This window comes from Patella vulgata, chromosome 3 (genome assembly GCF_932274485.2).
Source record: "Patella vulgata chromosome 3, xgPatVulg1.2, whole genome shotgun sequence".
Lineage (NCBI taxonomy): Eukaryota > Metazoa > Mollusca > Gastropoda > Patellidae > Patella > Patella vulgata.
In genome coordinates, this window is record NC_065881.2 from 27,310,628 (window position 1) to 27,331,596 (window position 20,969).

At 37.5% G+C, this 20,969-nt stretch overlaps 1 protein-coding gene across 1 annotated transcript; it reads left to right on the plus strand.

Annotated features, from left to right (window-relative positions):
• Window positions 1–12,355: 12,355 nt before the first annotated feature.
• LOC126816910 (uncharacterized) lies at window positions 12,356–16,630 on the plus strand. Its single transcript, XM_050543723.1, has 4 exons — window positions 12,356–12,877; window positions 13,327–13,510; window positions 14,359–14,494; window positions 14,739–16,630. The coding sequence occupies exons 1-4, from the start codon at window positions 12,549–12,551 to the stop codon at window positions 15,023–15,025; spliced, it is 936 nt and encodes a 311-aa protein (XP_050399680.1). The 5' UTR covers window positions 12,356–12,548; the 3' UTR covers window positions 15,026–16,630.
• Window positions 16,631–20,969: the final 4,339 nt, after the last annotated feature.

A 20,969-nucleotide genomic window follows, 5' to 3' on the forward strand; every position in this document is an offset into this window, starting at 1 on the left:
CTAACGTTTCAACAAGACAATGCTCGATCCCATACAGCAATTGCTACCCAGAATTTTTTAAGAAATGCCGGTGTCCAAGTCCTGGATTGGCCGTCGCTTAGCCCCGACCTTAATCCTATTGGACACATCTGGGACGAACTGGGTCGACGTGTTCGTCAGCAAGTGAATCCACCACTGACGTTGCAGGACCTTCAACATGCTCTTGCTGAGCAGTGGCGACGTCTTCCTCGGGTAGTGTATACTAATGTTCTGAGATCCATGAGAAGACGTTGTGTGGCAGTACGAGACGCTAGAGGAGGCCACAACCGTTAATAAACACTTTATTCCGATTGTTCTCCAAGTTTGTGAATTTCATTTTGGGGGGTACTGTGACATCAAGAACGTTATCATCTGGGACGAACTGGGTCGACGTGTTCGTCAGCAAGTGAATCCACCACTGACGTTGCAGGACCTTCAACATGCTCTTGTTGAGCAGTGGCGACGTCTTCCTCGGGTAGTGTATACTAATGTTCTGAGATCCATGAGAAGACGTTGTGTGGCAGTACGAGACGCTAGAGGAGGCCACAACCGTTACTAAACACTTTATTCCGATTGTTCTCCAAGTTTGTGAATTTCATTTTGGGGGATACTGTGACATCACGAACGTTATCAATGTCAAGGACTTTCGGTGAGACGTATTCTTGCTTTATGTTGATGTCAAGGTCGTCTGTGCACAACATAACACTAAAATAGTTGCCTTAAACCAAATATTAAAAATCTAGTCCCAAAAATCCCGAGTGTCAAGTTTTTAATTTGGCTGAGTATATTTCAATCAATTTATACCCAATTATCACTAGCCTCCAATTTAAAGGAATATATAGTTTTAGAATATGAAGTTGGCAATGTGGCATCTATGTGTATTTACAGGACATGTATTACGTAAAACAAGCATGGAAGAAATTCCTACACCACTGGTTTTTTTTAATCATAAACGAATCCTGGGAAGTAATTGATAAACTGCATAGATCGATTAACGAGCTAGATGAAAATATTTAATATTGAAAAAAGTAAGATGTCCTTTAACTTCTTAGATGTTACAGTTGTAGTGTCAAATAATGGCGAATTAAAAACCGACCTATAGTATAAATAAACAGATACACACCACTACTTAAATATTTTAATCCATGCCACCCTGAACACACAAAAAGAAATATACCATTTAATCTGGCTAGATGGGTATGCACTATTGCATCGAATCCAGAAACAAAATTAGTTAGATTAAATGAACTGAAAACATAGACATACAATTAAAAACACAGAAGAAAATGTCTTAATATTAGTTTCAACATTTAACCCTGCTCAAGAAAAGGCCAGGGATATAACAAATAAACATACATATTTATTAAGAAATAGTAATATTATGTCTGAAATATGGGATACCAAATTATAAATTCATATATACAACCCCCAAAGTTAAAAAGAATACTTACTTCTTCAAAATTTGATTCTGATGTCACAGAACCGAGTGTCACAAAGCGTGGAAACAATACATGTAAAACTTGTGACAACATTATTGAATGGAAAACAAAAAGAATAAATGGAATTGTAAGTTTTCAAGTTAATCAATCGATAACCTGTAAATGTACAACGCCTGGTTATCTCCGTAGTGGGTGAAAGCTTTGAAAAGAAAACAAACTAATTTTAAGCTTGCGCTTTCAGTTCCATCGGAACCTCTTCAGGCTTTAATATTATGATAGCGTAAATGTTATTGGGTTTTTTTTATCTTTCTTATTAATAGCAGATCAAATTAGTATGTGTTGTACTTACTATTTCTTCTATAGATAAAATTTATAAACCCTTCAGACTTCTATCATTCCTGGTTCGAATTTTTTTCTTCGTTCCTGTTCTTCAGCATTTCTGTAGGTCGGACTCTACATTGCTTTTAACCTACAGCTACATCCAAGCATTGGGGGTACTCGCTTTGGCAATGTCGTTGAAGTAATCAAGGCCGGCATATCTCTCACCATATAATTATGACCACGTTATTTCGAAACCAAGCTGATTCGGACCAAAAGTCAAAGCTGATTCGGACCACATTCTCGGCTTATTCGGACCAACACTAGACTGATTCGGACCACTATGCGGCTGATTCGGACCACACGATAAAAAAAAATACTAGAAACTGAGATTTTGATATTGAATTATTTCAAAGGTTATAGCGTGACTATATGTGCTTTAATGATGTCACAGTGACTGTATTAACAGAGATTATTGCATTAATCTTATGTAAATTTATATACGGTTTATGCAATTTAAATAAGCCATTTTTATTTTATTTTATAAATTTCATAGCTTGTTTCGGAATCCATTTTATATATAAAAAAAACAAAAAATACTAGATACTGAGATTTTGATATTGAATTAAGTTCAGAGGTTATAGCGTGACTATATGTGCTTTAATGATGTCACAGTGACTGTATTAACAGAGATTATTTCATTAATCTTATGTAAATTATTATACGGTTTATGCAATTTAATATATATATATATATATATATATATATATATATATATATATATTGTGTATAATTATATTTTATAGAAATACTGTTAAAACAAATTTATGTTAATTTCGATAAGTCATACACATTTGAAAACCAATACCAACAATACAGTAACATAATGGAAGTCGGTTATTTCGAATATGATGTACATAAAGGCAATCAAAATGTCTATCCTACCTTGTTCAGAAAATAAACATAATAGATCTATAGGCTCAATTTTAACACAAGTAAACAGGTAGCATCGTGGAAAATGTACTATATTACTCCATGAAAATTACTCGGATCTTACAGCCACAATGGGGAACTTGTGTGATTGGATCTGTTTGTTTATTGGATTACTACGCTTGTCACTAATTAACAATAAATTGTGTGATTAGTATAATACTATGGGGTCTATTTGCTGGTGTGTTCCCACTTAGCCGACAGACTGTTAATCCTTTGATTGATCTTAAAACTATAGTCTGTTTAAAAGTAGTCACTCAAGAACTGTTCACTAGTGTTCAGCGTTAATGAGCTCTTAATCCCTCTTAATAGAATATCGACAACTTGATACAAGAATTGAACATTTGAAAACACAGTTATTAAATGGCTCTCTAAGTGTAAATCGGTATAGAACAAATACTTCCTATTTAGTGGGGCTGTAAAATGATTGTTATGTTGTAAGGCATTTATTTATAAATTATATAATGCTATTTAATAAAAGTTAAATGTGTAAATTGTAATGCATTTTTATATGTGTAAATCATTTAGTGTTATTTAATAAATATTAAATTTGTTAAAATCAATATATTTTTATATGTGTAAGCTATTTAATGTTATTTAATAAAAGTTAAAATTGTTAAAATCAATACAGTTTTAGTCTTAAAAAAGATATGGACTATAGTTTATAACACCATTGTTCTAGGATTAACTCTGGATTAGCGGCAAAATTTGACATCAAAGCCTGTCGGCTAAGTGGGAACACCCCCTATTTACCGTGGAGGTTACCTAAGATCTGTAGTGAGGTTCTGGTTAATGTTTCGTCGTCGTTAGCTAGTACCACTGAGAACAAGAAATAGGCTAACAAAACTGATTGTCTAAAGTCGGGCAATGACATCATAGTCTGATAATCTAAATATGGTAGCCCCATGTGTTAGAAACGTTGTTAGCCGCCATCCGAGGTGCCCATATAAGTATACTGTGTTGAAATCCAGGGTAGCGTCTGTGCAGCTGACCAATCCGATAAAGGAGGTCTGGTCAATTTCCCGGGGCTCGATACATGACTCATGCACGTAACCTCTTTATATAAGAAAGAGCGATTTAAGTTTCTTTAGATATCATTGGGAAGCTGGGAACACCACAGCCGCCTGGGCTGAGAGGCTGGGAAATAAACATCATTCGGTTAGAGCACCCCGTTAAGTGGTAGGAGAGCCATATGATGTTAGGGGGTACATCAGTAAACTTGTCCTACGAAATGGTGGGGTAAAGAGAATGATGTTAATCGTAATCTAGTAAACACAAGCTGGGGAAAGAGAACTTATATGTAGCTTATATTTAATGTCATAGATGTGTGTCTAGTTTCCTGTATTATGGATGTTGTAAAGATATAAAAACATAGTTAACGTAAAAAGTGTTCCAGTCTTAATTTCACATTGGAAATAGTTATCACAACGTGAAATCGAAGAAAGGCCTAGACGATAGTATCACACTAGTATCACGGGCCGCATCACAAAGGGGACGTAATTCATAATTGATCTATTTAACCACACCGTAGTGTCACATTAGGTTCTTGTATATTGCTACCCGAGTTTTATACTAGAAAGTGTGATTGTTTCATGTGTATATGCGTATATTGCTAACGAAGTTATATATACTATTCAAAAAAAGTAGGGGATATTTGATTTTTAAGTGTTATTAAAGTCACCTAATGGAACTGACGAAGAAACAAATGACAAAATGAAATGAAGTTCACATTCATCGATTTATTCCAAATGATCCTTAGACTAAGTAAGGCACAGACTGACCATTATAAGGGTAAAATGATACCCGGGGTCAAACAGCAAAGTTACCACAGCATCACAACCAAGTCAGTAACGGGTAAATCCTCCTCTGTTTGCCAAACAAGCATTGATCCGACGTGGCATACTCCTAATGAGACGTCTAAGATCATTTTGGTCCAGATTGTCCCATTCCTGTTGCAACGCAGCAGCAAGTTCTTGGACATTGGCAGGACGTTGTTGACGTTGACGTAACCTCTGTCCAAGCATGTCCCAGACATGCTCGATGGGGGAGAGGTCGGGACTCAGTGCTGGCCAAGGTAATGTGGTGATGTTCTGTTGTTGGAGGTAACCTGTAACGATCCTGGCCCTGTGACATCTTGCGTTGTCATCCTGGAAGATGAAACGGCGGCCATGACGTCGTGCGAACGGCACAACATGGACTGCCAAGATGTTGTCCCGGTAGTACTGGCCTGTAACACGCCCTGCAACAACATGTAAAGCCGTTCTTCCAGCAACAGTGATGCCTCCCCACACCATAACAGAACCACCCCCTAATCGATCATGTCTGATGACGTTAACGTCTTGGAAGCGCTCGTTTCGACAACGCCACACCCTCCTACGTCTGTCCAAAAAATCAACAGTGAACCTTGACTCATCTGAAAACATCACATTGCTCCAGCGTCGATTATCCCAGTGTTGACGATCCCTACACCAACGACGTCTTGCCTGAATGTGATGATCTCTCAAACAAGGGATCACGCGAGGACGTCGGGCGCGAAGGTGACCCCTATGCAGTCGATTCCGAATCGTCTGGCCACTCACTCTCACACCAGTGTCTGTTTGAAGACGAGCGCTGATCTGATTTGCTGTGATGACACGATTTCTCAAGGCCAAGGTACGGATAAATCGATCCTGGGCTTGAGTTGTCGCCCTTGGTCGACCTGAGCGTGGTCTGTCCTGTACAGATTGTGTATCACGGTATCTGGACCATAGCCTGCTTATGACAGACTGAGAAACATTCATCGTCCGCGCCACAACCGCCTGTGTTGTGCCGATCTGTAGCATGCCAAGGGCACGTAACCTTTCATTTTGGGTAAGCCGACGCATATCAAAATTTGTTTTCTGGTCACTAAAACAATTAAACTGATGTTTCCACCCTGGAATTCAATGCCACAATGACTGTAACATTCAAAGTCAGAGTCGTGCAAATCTTGGGTTGGACCCCCATGATGATCCCAAGCATCACCTGCATTCCATGCGGTAGCTATTGGTGCGTTTGGGCGTCACATGTAACTGGAAATGTTTCTTCTGTTAGGTTCTATACTGACTTTTTTCGTAGTCATTTGCATATTTTAGTATTATGCCCCCAAAATCAAATATCCCCTACTTTTTTTGAATAGTATACATTTGTCAACCAATTTAGTGTATTTTTTTTTCAACTTGCCTAGATCAGACAGGTCTCTGTCTCGGCTACTTTGTTAGATTACATTTATCAGAATATATCAATTTTATGAAAAATGTGCTCACATCATAGTTCCTTGAATCTTGGTTCAAGATGCCTGTGCCAATGTGTCTGTTTTATAAGAAAAGAGTATACCAGAACCACTTTACCATTGATTGTGATGTGTGTGGAGGTTGGCAACACAGAAAATGTAGTACAGGTATGCTAAATTTGCTAGTCTTATTTTTGGTTGTGAAACACAAGGGATCGTATTGACATAATTAATTAGACACACATGATATTAGGAAACACTTTGCATTTCAGACTAGACCAATAATATATTTAATTTTATTTTTAAACTGTAGAATACGAAACTGATATATCATGAATTTTATGTTTAGGGATATCGCTACAAGAATACAAACGAGCTGTAAGAGAACCATTCTGTTTTTGAGTGTATATTCAGCGAATGTAGAACCCAAGAATATGTGTGTGATGTTAGCTATATTGAAGATTTATTACCAGATCTAACACCGATAGATGAAAGTAGCAGGTTGTCGTTTGCTGAAGAAGAAGCTTTCCTGAGTTAAATACATCTCCAACGAGTCTTTTCTAATATCAAAACATATCAACACAAATCGATAACGTAAAAAATAACGAGTGTTGGTAAAAAAAAAAGATTTTATTTATCACCCAACCCTTTCTAACACGAATTGTAAGGCAAGGCTTTTATAAAACATTATTTGCAGTTACAGATTCCCGTCTCTTGTCAGATTGTAATTATTAGACTACGTGGTTGATGTCAGTGTGTAACTGTTAGACTACGTTGGTTAATATTTAATATGATCAAATTTTAGTTCCATTACAGATTCCGACCCGCTTGCCATTTAATACTTTGTTAATATTTAATATGATCATACTTTAATTCCATTACAGATTCCCACCTCCTTGCCAGATTTACATGTATCAACTGATTTACCAGATGTAATGTATCACGAGTTCAGAGAATATTACCAATTGAAGATCAAGAATTGTACGTAATAAAACTTGTCTTTGTCCTTTTCTCCGTAGTTTTCATATCTTCGTTGAAATTATTTTTTGTAGATCTATTGACGACACTGTAATCGATGTCGAGTGGAATTTATAATGATTTCTTGGTTAGATTTTTAAAGCTGTTCGAGAACTTCTACCTCATCCGTCAGTTACCTCATTTGTTGTAGATTTTGAATCGGGACTCTAGCAAGGTCTTCGTTCTGTATTTAGTGAACCAATATATATAGTTGCGTCTTCCACTTCGGACAAGCATTATGGAGAAAAAATGCAAGAAAAGGGACCACAGGACACAATAATAAAATTTAACTGCATTGTGCTAATATCAAAAATTCAGAACATAGTGGGCTATATATTATCCTTAATTTTAGTTTGAATTCTTAGTTATTGATATCGTTTTTGTGGGTTTTCAGACTGCGTATAACCAGAAGATGGCATTTTTAAGATGTTAAAAGTTTTTGTCCTCTGCTACAGGCATACCCCCCCCCCCCCCCCAGCGTTTGAACAACTGAAAAGAAAATTGCCAGAAGATAAACCTCAGCTACTAGACTTTTTGATTATTTGAAGGACACTTGGTTGGAATCAACAATATGGACAGTTGAATTCTGGTCAGTGTTTGCTAGAAGTGTTCGGGGTGTTTACCGTTTTATATATTAATTAGTCTTGTATACCAGGAAACTGACCAAATACCATGCCAATGAAAATTAGTTTAGGAGTGTAAGCAAACATATTTTAAATACTCTCGTCAGTTAAATAATGGTCCGAATGAGCCTTGTCATGGTCCGAATCAGCCAGAAATCTGGTCCCAATCAGCCAAGAATCTGGTCCAAATCAGTCACGAATCTGGGCAGTTTCTAATTTAGGTTCTCCATGTCTCCTCCTTTGTGATTGTCCTGTTAAACAATCCCTCCATTACTTCGCCGTCGCCGCACCTGGAATGCTGATGCCCTTCCTCTCGTGAACAGGTAATAATGTGCTAGGAATAAGGACGGTAGTGCAAGCCTTAAAGCGTATAAAGGGGTATAACTCCATTGGACATATGCAATCCATTAACTAATGCCGTATTTACCAAGTCCAATGAAGTTATTTAGAGCCAAATTTTAATGACGACGCATTACGCACACCTTAGCATAATGGCGCCGCAACTCCTTAAAGCGGCGAATAGTAAAACGATTGTAAAACATTATGAAATACCACGTATTATAACAGTAAAAAAACTACAGATCATGCTTTATAATAATCCTCACCTAATAAAACAATAGGTACTACTAACGAACAGTTTGAAATATAAAGTTGATATAAAGATCGCTCTAAAGGCTCCAGCGTCGAGATATTGCTGACCGAAGTCGATTGCTATCTGTCATCACGTCGGAACTAATTACAGCCTAACGACAATAACATTATAATTTAAAACAATAACAACTTATGCCGACTTGTCCGGTGCCTGTCAGAACTTCTGAAATTAAACAATAATTGTACTAATTTTGTACGAATAAATTATTATTATTATTTGGCTTCTTATTCAAATTAAAACGACAGGATTGAACGTGACTGATAAAGTGTGCCTCTATTCCTAGCATCTTTACTGTATTTTACTTTATTTTACCGACGTCTGTTCTCCCTACCTCTTGGAAGACCATTGGCTCATTTCCGTTCTTGTTTGTATTAAGGGTCACTAACCTTCTTACCAGGGCGTCCATAGATTCGCAGGGCCTGAATCTGCATCACCCATCATAATCCTGACTCAAAAGGCGCCCGTGCAGACCTCCGTACTGAACATGACGTTGGTCTTTCCCTGCATTATGTGGATATTCCTCAGCTTCAGTTCTTCATAAATTTCAGACCTGGAGGGTAAGTACGTGCACTTGGCAACAGCGTTCCACTCTTCCAACCACTGCTCTTTGGTTTGGGAACAGCCAACTCCATCGACCATGGCTAAAATCTCCATTCTTGCTGTCATGACTTCTTCTGAGTTCCTAGATGATGGTTGGATGCCTGATCCATAATCCTCGGATGGCAAAACATCCAGAAACCATTGTTCTCTGACATAAACTTCTATCTATCTAAACTGTTCAGCCTTCGTATGGGTCTTCAGGTCTACCATTCGCCCAAAGGACGTCTCACGATCACACAAGACACAGACTCATCATCCTGGAATGAAGAAGGTCTTGTTGAGAACCCCCATGGGGTGTAGGGGGTGATAAGAATAAACCCTTCGTATGTCCTGCGTGTCGTAAAAGGCGACTAAAAGGATCCCTGTAAAAGGGTGACGTGTTTGCAGTCCGTTGCGATCCGTGTCGGTGGAGAGTGGAATCCTGGTAATTGAGTGGGGACTTGGCTTGCAAGCACTTTCTCTGCAACACATTACCTAGACGGGAGGTCGGAGTGACCCACTCTGATCAATCGGCTTTGGTCGTTTTAGCTCTGTAGAATGTACCCTTTCCAATACAATGCTCTGTTATTTATTCACTCAGCAATTACCTACCTTTGTGTCCTGGGTCAATCAGTTTGGAGTAATATTTTTACTTTCTGGGTTGAGTATACCTCTCGTCGAGCCCTGAGGCCACGTGCTGGTTATCTGTGCTACCAGGGCAGTAATCTGGGGGACGACGAGGGTTAAATTTAACAAAAATTAATACTTTCTAGGATTACCAAAATGAAATGAAATGAGGTTTAACGTCCTACTGTTTTGCTCCGAACTGGGCTAATGAAGACGGGCATACGCCATACAGTGTGCTATGAGGGAAATTTTGCCCGGACAGCGGCACTACGGCCTACTCTTATATCGAATTCCAACTGTCAAGGGATCTTTTACGTGCACGCCAATGTGTACACGGGACCTCGGTTTTTCGTCCCATCCGAACGACTAGACAGCTTTCCTTGTCAGCCCCTCCGTCCTGCATCAATGACAAGGGAGAATCACGCCGTAAAATCTGGATGAACTTTCTCGGCCATTGCAGGGATCGAACACCCGACCTCCAGGCTAGCGAGCCAGCGTCTTGCCCACTTAGCCACCGTGATCCCCTCTAGAATTACCCAGTGCCACCCACCGCAATCAATAAACAGAAGAAACGTCCTAATTCAGAGGACGTTTCAAACTTATTTAATACAAATAAAAAAGTTCTTAAGGCTTGGCCGAGGTTTCTCTTGATTGGGAGTCTCTCTACCGACCTATCTAAAGTTTCGCCATTTTTGATAGCTAAAGGTATTGCCGGCTTGACCGGTGAACCCAAAGCTATCAAAAAAACTTAAGAGAGAGAGAGAAATGGGGTTTAACGTCCACTCGACACAAACTAGGTCATTTCGGGACTAACATATGGTTTAATTTTATTTACACAATTCGCTTGCGCGTAGGGGTCTTTAGCAGTGGGAGGAAACCGGAGGACCCGGAGAAAACCCACGAGGTTGGACAGGCGACCCTACTCCTTGCCACGTACAACCGGGGATTCGAAACCACGCCAGTCGTCTCAATGACAGACTTTATGATACAGCGCGCACACGCTAACCATTCAGCCATCCAACCCCCCAAAAAAAACAAAAAACAAAACAAAAAAAAAACAAAAAAAAAAAAAAAAACTTAAAAATGGAACACTTTTGATAGAATGTGCCAAGAAGCAGCATGCTACCATGCTACTCCAGTCAACGTCCTTGGCAGACATTGCTATCAAAATGTCACCACATAGGTCACTTAATTCAAGTAGAGGTGTAATTAGATGTCGAGATCTTGAAGGCAGCAGTGAGGATGAATTAATGGTAGAATACCTTTCATCTCAAGGCGTCTCACACGTAAAAAGAATTAGTGTACGCCGAGAAGACAAGGTGATTCCAACGAGCACCTTAATCCTTACTTTCAATCGTCCCGACATTCCAAGGCAAGTTATTTAAACATACCTGTTGAATCGTATATTTCAAATCCTCTTCGCTGCTACAAATGCTAAAGATTTGGTCACAGCAAAACCGCCTGCAGAGGTAAAGACACCAGCGCTCGATGTGGTCATGATGGCCACGAGAGCGCTACCTGCCAGGCGGAATTTTGTTGTGTCAACTGCAAGGGTAAGCACTTTGTTTATTCTCGCGAATGTCCTATTTGATAGTAAGAGAAACGAATTCAACAGATTATGTCTGAACGAAAAATATCACACTTTGATGCTAGGAAGCAAGTAGAGCTTACCACACTCTTTCCCGTTGCACCACAAGGGAGATCTTTTTCCGGCGTAGTTAAAGCATCTACGAAATCCGTATCTGTTCAGACAGACATAATCTGACCTGACCAAGTGTAAAAGCCTAAAAAATATTACATCATATCATAATAAAGGGGTCTCGAGCTCAAAGCACTGTTACCATTCCTGGTGAGGGTACATCACCCTTGCCTCCATCTGGAGTTATTGGGATTACTCCCAATAGTGCCAATAATCCCATTCAAAATTGCAAGGGGGCTCCTCCTATGCGGTGTGTTACGATCCTGTGAACACCTCTACCATACATTTATTGTTTTTGTTGTATAAATTATTATATTATTTATAAGTTGTTGACTGTTATGAAGTATTTTAATCAGAACGTGCCTTTCTTTGTTAACGAGATCACTGGTTTGTTTACCTTTACGAACTTGTTCTCCCCCGCGTCACAAATGGACTGCGCCATTTTTGTTCCACGCGTTTTTCTTCGCCGGCTGCAAGTAGCCGATAACCCCTCATAGCTCCGTAAAAATAGAGTGCCATGAACCAATGAATCGATGGGCTACAGTAGTAGACTCGAGTACTAATACCTGCGCACCAATAAATATATTTATGCCTTCAGTCCCACCGCATTGTCGATCGGAACATCAACGAACCGACAGTCTGTCAAATTGACTAGCGACGACTGTTGGTCACGTGATACAACGTTGGGGGTAATATGACGCGCTGTACCATTCTCCACACAAGTCTCGCTATCCAGCATTCGACTCTGCCGTCGGCTTGCGTACTACATAGGTTTGACCCGGAGGTCATCGATCACGTGATTTACCACATGATCAAAAATGGCGCCTGTCAACGAAATGTTCTGAGCGTTAATAGACACTTTATAATTTTAGTCAATTTTAGGGTAAAATGTCATAATTTACTACACCAAGGAAAAAACAGTCTAAATTTGCTTGTTTCGTGTGTTTAAACCCCACTGATTCTCACCGGATCGCGTTTAATGGAAAGAAATGTATTGATGTTCATTTTGAGGAAAAATTGTTTTTTATTTGCAAAACAGATGTCGTTAAACGTTTATTAAAATTTGAAGATGCCAATATTTGTAGAAATTGTTTTTCAAAAGTTTTAAATGCCTTTGATTTTATTAACAAAACCAATGAAAACATTGAACAATTTGTCAGTACGGGTGTGAAAAGGGCAGCATTTTCTCCCATAACTCCAAAATCATCATATAGCAATGCCAATAATAATAGGTCTACTGACAGCCTTTCGCTTCCCACTTCAAGATGAAGAAAGTTGAAAAAAAGATTACCTTTTAGTGATATAACTAATAATGAATTTTCTATAGAATCTGCATATGACCCCATTGAAAAAAAGTTATACAACTAGTACTAGTGAAGCTGAAGTAAATCATGATCAGTCATATACCAGCTTTCAGAAGTCGAACATTCAAACACAAAAAAGAATTATTTTAGAAAATAGTGATTTGGTAACTGATATATCAAACAGGGTTACAAGTTTATGTTCTGAGGGATCTTCTTTGACTGATCTTCGGGAGCAGAGCTTGACACTTACTTCAAGAACAGTAATGTTTTCTTCAGTATTACATAAATACAGGAAAGCTGATGATCTCCATGAAAATTCTGACCATTTGATTACAGCTATTGTGAAAGAAATGATGACCAGGTATGTCTTAAGTTAAAAAAAACCCGCTAAGTTTAGAAATTTCATTAGAAAACTTTGTGCCCAAATACAGTATACATTTGATCTGATTTTACCACAAACTCACATATGTTAGGGTGTTAATTGAATATTTGAACCTAAAACTCAAAGTACATATAATCAGTTCCTGTTTACTTGTAACTAGAAGAAATGGGTGGGTGGTCGAGTAGTCTAATGCATGCACTTTAGATCATAAGATTTGTCAATAAGTCAAGTGACACGGTTTCAATCCCAAGCTTGTACGTGACAAGGAGCCGGGTTGCCTATCCAACCTTAGCATTTTTCTCTGGGTTTTCTGGTTCCCCCCACTGCTAAAGACCCATATGCACAAGCAAATCATTGAATTGAATTTGAATATGTTAGTCCCACAATGACTTATGAAGAATAAATATAAATCATGTTTATGTTTATAGAGTGCCTTTGTTACTAGATTCTATGCTATGTGTGGCAGAACCAAACAACAATATTGTTCCAGCATCCATCATACCATCACTTGCAACATGTTACTCGATACTATTAAAGCTGCGATATAACAACTTATCAGTCTTCCACCGTATGGTGTCAGCTATAACATTAAAAGGCGGTCTGAATGATAGAGTAAGTGCCCAGCATTAATATTTTAGTTATATTTTGGTGTTTTGTTCATTTACATTTTTATTGGTTGAGTGCATCTTTGCTGATGATTAATTTTGAATTCTCAGCATCTAGCTTTTCAATTCTTAATATATATATTATTTGTTATACGGGACTAGCCCTGATGGAAATATCCAGAGTATAGTATTCCTATAAAAAATGTTTGTTTTTATCAATTCACTTAAAGTAGGCATTATATTACCATTTATAAATTATATAGCCATGGGACTTTTTCAAATTCCAAAATATTTTGTTATTCTTATGTGTTGGTTTTATTGTCTTTTTTTCTTGTTTTTTAGATATTGAGTTTCATTGGTTGCTGTTAATATTGTTTTGATTCAATTCAAAGTTTAGTTGAAGTTTGACGTCAATTTTTATTATGAATTAATACAATGACATTGCGATTCAATTTCATGGATGCAAAGCATTAATTGTGATATCACATAATGTCTATATCATTATCTTTTGCTTTGAGTGCCCATCCTGTCCCACATCTGACGATAAAGGATAAAGCACACGGCCTAGAAACTTTTCTCATAAAAAGTGTTGATTTACAAAAAAATGTATGTAGCTGAGGATGGGGGGGGGGGTTCGACCCCCCCCCCACTCTGGATCCGCCCCCGATAAGATTATGAGCAGAACAGTAGGACGTTAAACCCCATTTCATTTCATAAGATTACGAGATATACTGATCAATGATTTTTAGTTACCAGTACTGGTAATGTAATTATGTATACATAAATAACTATTGTGAAGGAAAAATGGAAAATTATCTATGATAAAGTGCTAAATGTTATTTGTTCCAATTACAGGGCCAGGCAAGGTTAAATTATCTGGGAATGACCTTATCATGTGAAAGACGTCTTCAGTTTCAAGAAAGTATTAGCCTGTCTTCGGAAAATTTAATAATTGACAAATTAAAGTTTAACCCTTTGATAAAAATTACAGGTAAGTGCAAGGAAATGTTTTTGAAAGACTGTAGCAAACACCAGAATAATTAAGTGCTTGCTGTTATCAGAGACATGTGTTTCATCGTCTAATACTTTACAAAAAAAAGTATATATTTGTGAATTAAGCTATTTTATTGACATAGTTTCATAATTTTTTTTACACAATTTCAACATATGAAGTGTTCACACAGTTTGTAATGTTTTAATCTAATATTTAATTATGTAATTTTCTTATATTTTAGGGGACAATTTGGATGTATATATAAAAGCGTCTCAACTTTTCACTGACAAAAGAAATAAAGACCTCCACATGTTCGTTTCTAATGTAATTTTTTCTCGAATTGCAAGTATGGATATGAGTATAGAGAGCCCAAATGTAGATGTTAATAGTATTCAAGCAGCTGATATTTATCAACAGGAACAACTTCTTGATGTATATGGTGTTTTAAAAGGACTGCAAGGGAAGACAACTCTGTTTGGGAGATTGGTGCTGTACGACTATTATATTAGACTGGACAACCTGCTCTAAATGACGTCAGGCTGGTTCCGGGCAGCCATCTTGCCAGGAGGAATTCCTCCCGGCAGTGCGCATCTCTTTCTGCGCACATTACCAATGTTTACAAACAAAAACATGATCGGACACTGAAGATGTCAACACCAATTAAATGCAGCGGTAGTTTATGTTTAGCGTGTGGATTGGATCCGAAACTATGCAATTTTTTCTCAATAATGGAATATAACGGAACAATAATTAATATTTTAGAATTTGAGAAATACGGCAATAAATCAAATGAAATATGAGTGATTTGCCATAGCCGGTAGGCCTGCGATTGTAACTGATTATAAGAGCTGATTTTAAACTGTCGCTTTGTTTGGGTTTAAGATAACAATAAGATGTCGCCCGATCAACGTTTAATTTGGCTAGAGCAATCTTAGAAATTAAAGAAAAGCTTAACAAATCTTCTTCTAGCTTACTCATTTTAACGCTGAACGCCATCATTAGGGATACCCGTCTATTTTTAGTAACACTACGTCAAAACATGGCTGCCCACTACCTGTCTCTATGAAAGTCAGAAAAGGAGTGACGTAGGAGCGAATTTGACGTATTAGAGCAGATTATCCAGTCTACTATGATATCAGTTGGCCTTCGCAATTCATTGTGTACGGACGTATTGTTGGTGTCCGGAAAATAGCCATGGCTCAATGCACCTTTACTGGTGAGAAATTAATTAGGTTGCTCAACCTTGACGTGTTGGGGAGACTAATTAAGCTTCTTGTGATTTATCATAATAATTTCGGTGTTTACCGACATTATTACCGTGCCTTTGACTGTGAGTTGACGTTTGGCTTTGACTCTATACATTTACACACCTATCTTGCCCTTTTTAGCCACGGTGTTTTGCAATATTAACATATAGAACATTGAAATATAATTGATTAACCAGCTTTGCCTGTAGAACCTTAAGTGGTATTACAACCAGTCATTGGTGCTTCAAAACCTGGTGTTTTGAACCGACTCTGGTGCGTGCCTGATGATCTGGGTGCCTGGAACCGAATCTGGTGTTTTGAACCTAATCCGGTGCACAAGATATAAACCTGATTACTAATGTTACATAAGATATTGCGATTATTATTAGCAGCAAGGTTTCTAGTGGAAATGCTGCAGGGAGTGTAATAATATTGCTAGAATTTTTGCTCTTGAAATTAATGGTGGCAGTATATTTCATTAATTAATATCTTTGGCAAGTTGGTAGATTCTCATATGTAGAATTGTACTAAATCAACTTAGTCTGTAATTGACATATTGTTATATAAAAAAGAGCTATTTAGCCGAAACAGGTGTCAATAATTTACCACCAGATAACACGTGAGTGGAATTATTCTAATTGCATCACTTGGCTTAAAGTAACCAATCGTATCGTTAATTGCACAGGTTCAGGGCCATGAACAGACTTCCTGTGCATGGTATACGTGAGTGCTATATAAGATATCTATAGTAAACTTTTAGGTTAGACTTCCATTAGATTCCAGAGAGGGTCCATCTGAGTTCTTAGACAGCCGCGAGGCTGGATAGGGTTGAGAAATGGTTTTAGCTAGTATTGTTATCTATTATGCTTGTATCCATATGTATTCGGCGATGCTATATAAAATGTAGAAGCCAACTGTTGCATTGTTATTCCTGGTAAGACAAGCGTCTTAAAAAAACCATTAAGAAGTAAAATACACAACGTGAAGCAGAAGTAAAGACAGCTAGAGACAAATTCTAGACGATCACAAGGCTACAGAAATATGTAGTAAGAAAAGATGCATGGGTCGTATGTAGGATGCGGCGACTGGTTTCCTCGCCCACTCTCCGCGTCAGACAAAAGACCTATGGTGCTATATATTCGATTTGGTGCACGTGACTACGAGATCGAGTAACCTGGAAGAAGATTAGAAGAAAAGAGAGTATGCGTCACACGTTGGATGTGGGGAGTTCTCCCGGCATATTTCCCACATCTAACCAGCGACTGCATAGTCTTACATATTCGATTCGGTGCCGTGCTGAAGTTTCGACCTTTGGGGTAAGAAGTCACTTTAGAAGACGAATGCATATTTGAAGACGTTAAGAGAAAACCTGTACAATCCAGCAACAGGAAAAGTCTGGTGAAAAAAAAATCTGGTGAAAATATTCGAAAAATTGGGTAAATACATTTTTTCTGGAAAATTAAATGTGTTAAAATTGTTTACAGACCAAATAATATTAATTGAAAGTTAAAATCTGATTAGGAACTAAATATTTGAAATTTAACTGTTAGAGAATAAAATATAATCATTCATAAGTTGAGATTGATAGGTTTATTAAACAATATTATAATATCACTGGTTAGGTGTGTATATTATCGGGTTAACATGACCTGTAGTAAAATTAAAGTTAAGGAGAAAGTTTAGGGAGTAGGTTTTTAAAAAAAAATGTTTTGATATAACTGAGGAATAATAATAAGGAAACGGAATAGGGAATAAAGTAAGGAACTAATGTTGTCTCCGGATCGCAGTGGGAAGACGGCAGATCTAAGGATGACGTTTCTGACTGATTAACTCTAGTTTCCAAGATGGCCGTACTTTCTACTGTGATTCGTTAATTTGTGGGGTTTTTTTGTTGTTTCGTATACTATATAAGTTTGAGGCCCTTAGTCCAGGCCTTAGAGTTGTTGTAATTTAACTTTTGATTAAAAAGTTAGGTTATTTTGAAAATCCCATATGGTTCATCAAGGGATGTTGGTAATAGTTTTTCTGGGGAGAAAAAACTAAAATTATTGGCTCGTTAAATTGTGAGATTATCGCAAAGTCATTAATACGAGTTTAATACGAGGTTAGAGCAAGAAAACGACACTTTTTAGAAAAGTGGAGGTATACGGTAAATTGTATCCGTATATGATTTTATGTATTTAAAATTTTTGCTTTAGAAACGTAATATTAACGTATAATATATACTGCTAATTGCTTCAAGCTGTCGACACGAGATGGTTAGGAATGTGTAATTTGACATTAGGTCGAATTATAATAAACAATAGGTTCTAACACTGTGTTAAATTTGACGTGTGTAAAAGTCACGGAATGTGTTAATATATAGGATATAGTTAACTGTATGTGTAATTAAAAGTTAGGTATGTTCTAACTGTCATGTTTATAAAATGTAGAATGGTGTTTGGGGGGAATGGGTGCGCAACCATTTCCTTCAACAAAGTTCTATTCTATGTAATGTTTATATAAATATAGACTGTGTTCTGATTGAATGGAGTGTACAGCCATTTTCTCTCAACATAGTTATAGATAAATTAAATAAAATGGGGTTTAGCGTCATACTGTAGGATAAAATGGAATGTCATTCATATACTGGCCATATTTGATTGACATTCTCGATAATGTTATGTCACACTAGTGTTGGAATAGGTCAAGACCCTGCTTTTTTTAGACATTCAGTGGTGTACGATGACATTATATTTGTTTGGTTGACATGTACAAAAGGGAAATAGCAGTCAAAACGAAATACAAAATTGTAAATGATTAGGTTAAAAAGGTCACATTACTGACTGAGAAATATAAAATAAAAATGGCGGAATTCTAAAACTCAAACGGAAATTCTAAAACAGAAAACGCACTTATAAAATTACTGATCGAGTTCAGGTCAAGAGGTTAAAGTAAGTTTGAAGATTTATAATTAAAGAGACACATCAAAGTTTATTTAATCTATATATATATTTGTGACTGTCGTTTGTCTGTCTGTCTGTCTGTCTGTTCGGGGTTGGCGGCTACACTGGTTCTGCCCCGAGTTTGAAATTTGGGGTATAGGGGTAGCTCGGACCGGGGAGTAACACAGGCCAGGTGGCGTTATTCTACCACTTCCGGTTTCGGAGTTATGACCCCCGAGCGAAGTCGGTCTGTTCGGGGTTGGCGGCTACACTAGGTCTGCCCCGAGTCTGAAATTTGGGGTATAGGGGTAGCTCGGACCGGGGAGTAACATAGGTCAGGTGGCGTTAGTCTACCACTTCCGGTTTCGGCGTTATCCCCGAGTGAAGCCGGTCTGTTCGGGGTTGGCGGCTACACTAGGTCTGCCCCGAGTCTGAAATTTGGGGTATAGGGGTAGCTCGGACGGGGAGTAACATAGGCCAGGTGGCGTTAGTCTACCACTTCCGGTTTCGGAGTTATGACCCCCCCGAGCGAAGCCGGGTATCCTGCTAGTAATTAAATAAAGTTTAATTTTAATTAAGAGTACGATTTGCTAATAAGGTTTCGGAATAATATATTAATAATAATATTAGACTAATATCAAAATAAAGTTTTAAAAAAATAGGAATAGTTAGTTCTTGGTCTGATGGCAATGACATGTTTGATTGACGGATAAAATTGTACAAACTAATCATACTTAGAAGAAAAAAAGAAAGTTTCAACTTAATACTATGGTAGTTGAAACAGACCAATACAAATCCAAGAAGAAGAAATGGTTTACCAGTTCACCAAATTGAGATTTCCTGAGACAGAATTTAAAGTGAAACCTGAACTTTATAAATATTACGTGATGTGTTATAGTGTTTTGAAATTAGGACACTTAAAGATTTAAAAAAGACAATTTGTGTTTTCTGTGTTTAGGCTTAGTGAATTTTCATAGGATTTTACAGTGATGAACTTTTTGGAGAACTTTTGCATGCAACTTTTGACTTTTGATTTTTGATTATTTGTGGGGTTTTTTCATAGCTTTGTTTTATGGTATAGTAATCATTTATATTTGCCTGATGCATGAATAATTATAGGGTTTAGTACATGGCAGTTTTTAAGATTCTCCTACCTCTTCATTTTGCATAAATCTTAGAAGACGGGGAGGTGATAATTATATTTGTCGATTTTCGAGATTTCTGCTACATTTATGAATACTTATATAACTCTACCTAATACCGAGCAAAAAGTCTTTAACAGATTGACGAATGTAATAATATTGCTAGAATTTTTGCTCTTGAAATTAATGGTGGCAGTATAATTTCATTAATTAATATCTTTGGCAAGTTGGTAGATTCCCACATATGTAGAATTGTACTAAATCAACTTAGTCTGTAATTGACATATTGTTATATAAAAAAGAGCTATTTAGCCGAAACAGGTGTCAATAATTTACCACCAGATAACACGTGAGTGGAATTATTCTAATTGCATCACTTGGCTTAAAGTAACCAATCATATCGTTAATTGCACAGGTTCAGGGCCATGAACAGGCTTCCTGTGCATGGTATACGTGAGTGCTATATAAGATATCTATAGTAAACTTTTAAGTTAGACTTCCATTAGATTCCAGAGAGGCTCCATCTGAGTTCCTAGACAGTCGCGAGGCTGGCTAGGGTTAAGAAATGGTTTTAGCTAGTATTGTTATCTATTAGTAAATACACAACGTGAAGCAGAAGTAAAGACAGCTAGAGACAAATTCTAGACGATCACAAGGCTACAGAAATATGTAGTAAGAAAAGATGCATGGGTCGTACGTAGGATGTGGCGACCGGTTTTCCGACATATACGCCCGCTCTCCATGTCAGACAGAAAGACCTATGGTGCTACAGGAGTTGGGGGCGTAAATAAGGTGGTCTGGAACCGAATTTGGGCACTAAAGGGGGATAACTCCTCTTGGGCTTGATATTTTTATTTACAGCAAAACCTTACCAATCCAGAAGTTCCTGAATCGTGTACACCAAGTATCCTGATATATTCACAACTTTAAAAACTAAGTACCGGTACTAATAACTATTCTTAACGTGGAACTAATAAAACTTTTAACTTCAATGTACATTTTTAAATATTAAATATTAATTATTAAATATTGTATTAATTATTTTATATATTTATGTAATAAAGTTTGTGTTGTTCTTAATTGAAGTACTCTTTTATCTGTTCGTGTCTGGGTTATTGCAGGGGGTCTTCACGTACAGCTACAGAACGCCCGCAAATAC

Coding starts and splice junctions, on each gene's coding strand:
- LOC126816910 (XM_050543723.1), top strand. CDS start 12,549: ATGACCCCATTGAAAAAAAGTTATACAACTAGTACTAGTGAAGCTGAA. Junction 13,511..14,358: donor AAGGCGGTCTGAATGATAGA/GTAAGTGCCCAG, acceptor TTCCAATTACAG/GGCCAGGCAAGGTTAAATTA. Junction 14,495..14,738: donor CCCTTTGATAAAAATTACAG/GTAAGTGCAAGG, acceptor CTTATATTTTAG/GGGACAATTTGGATGTATAT.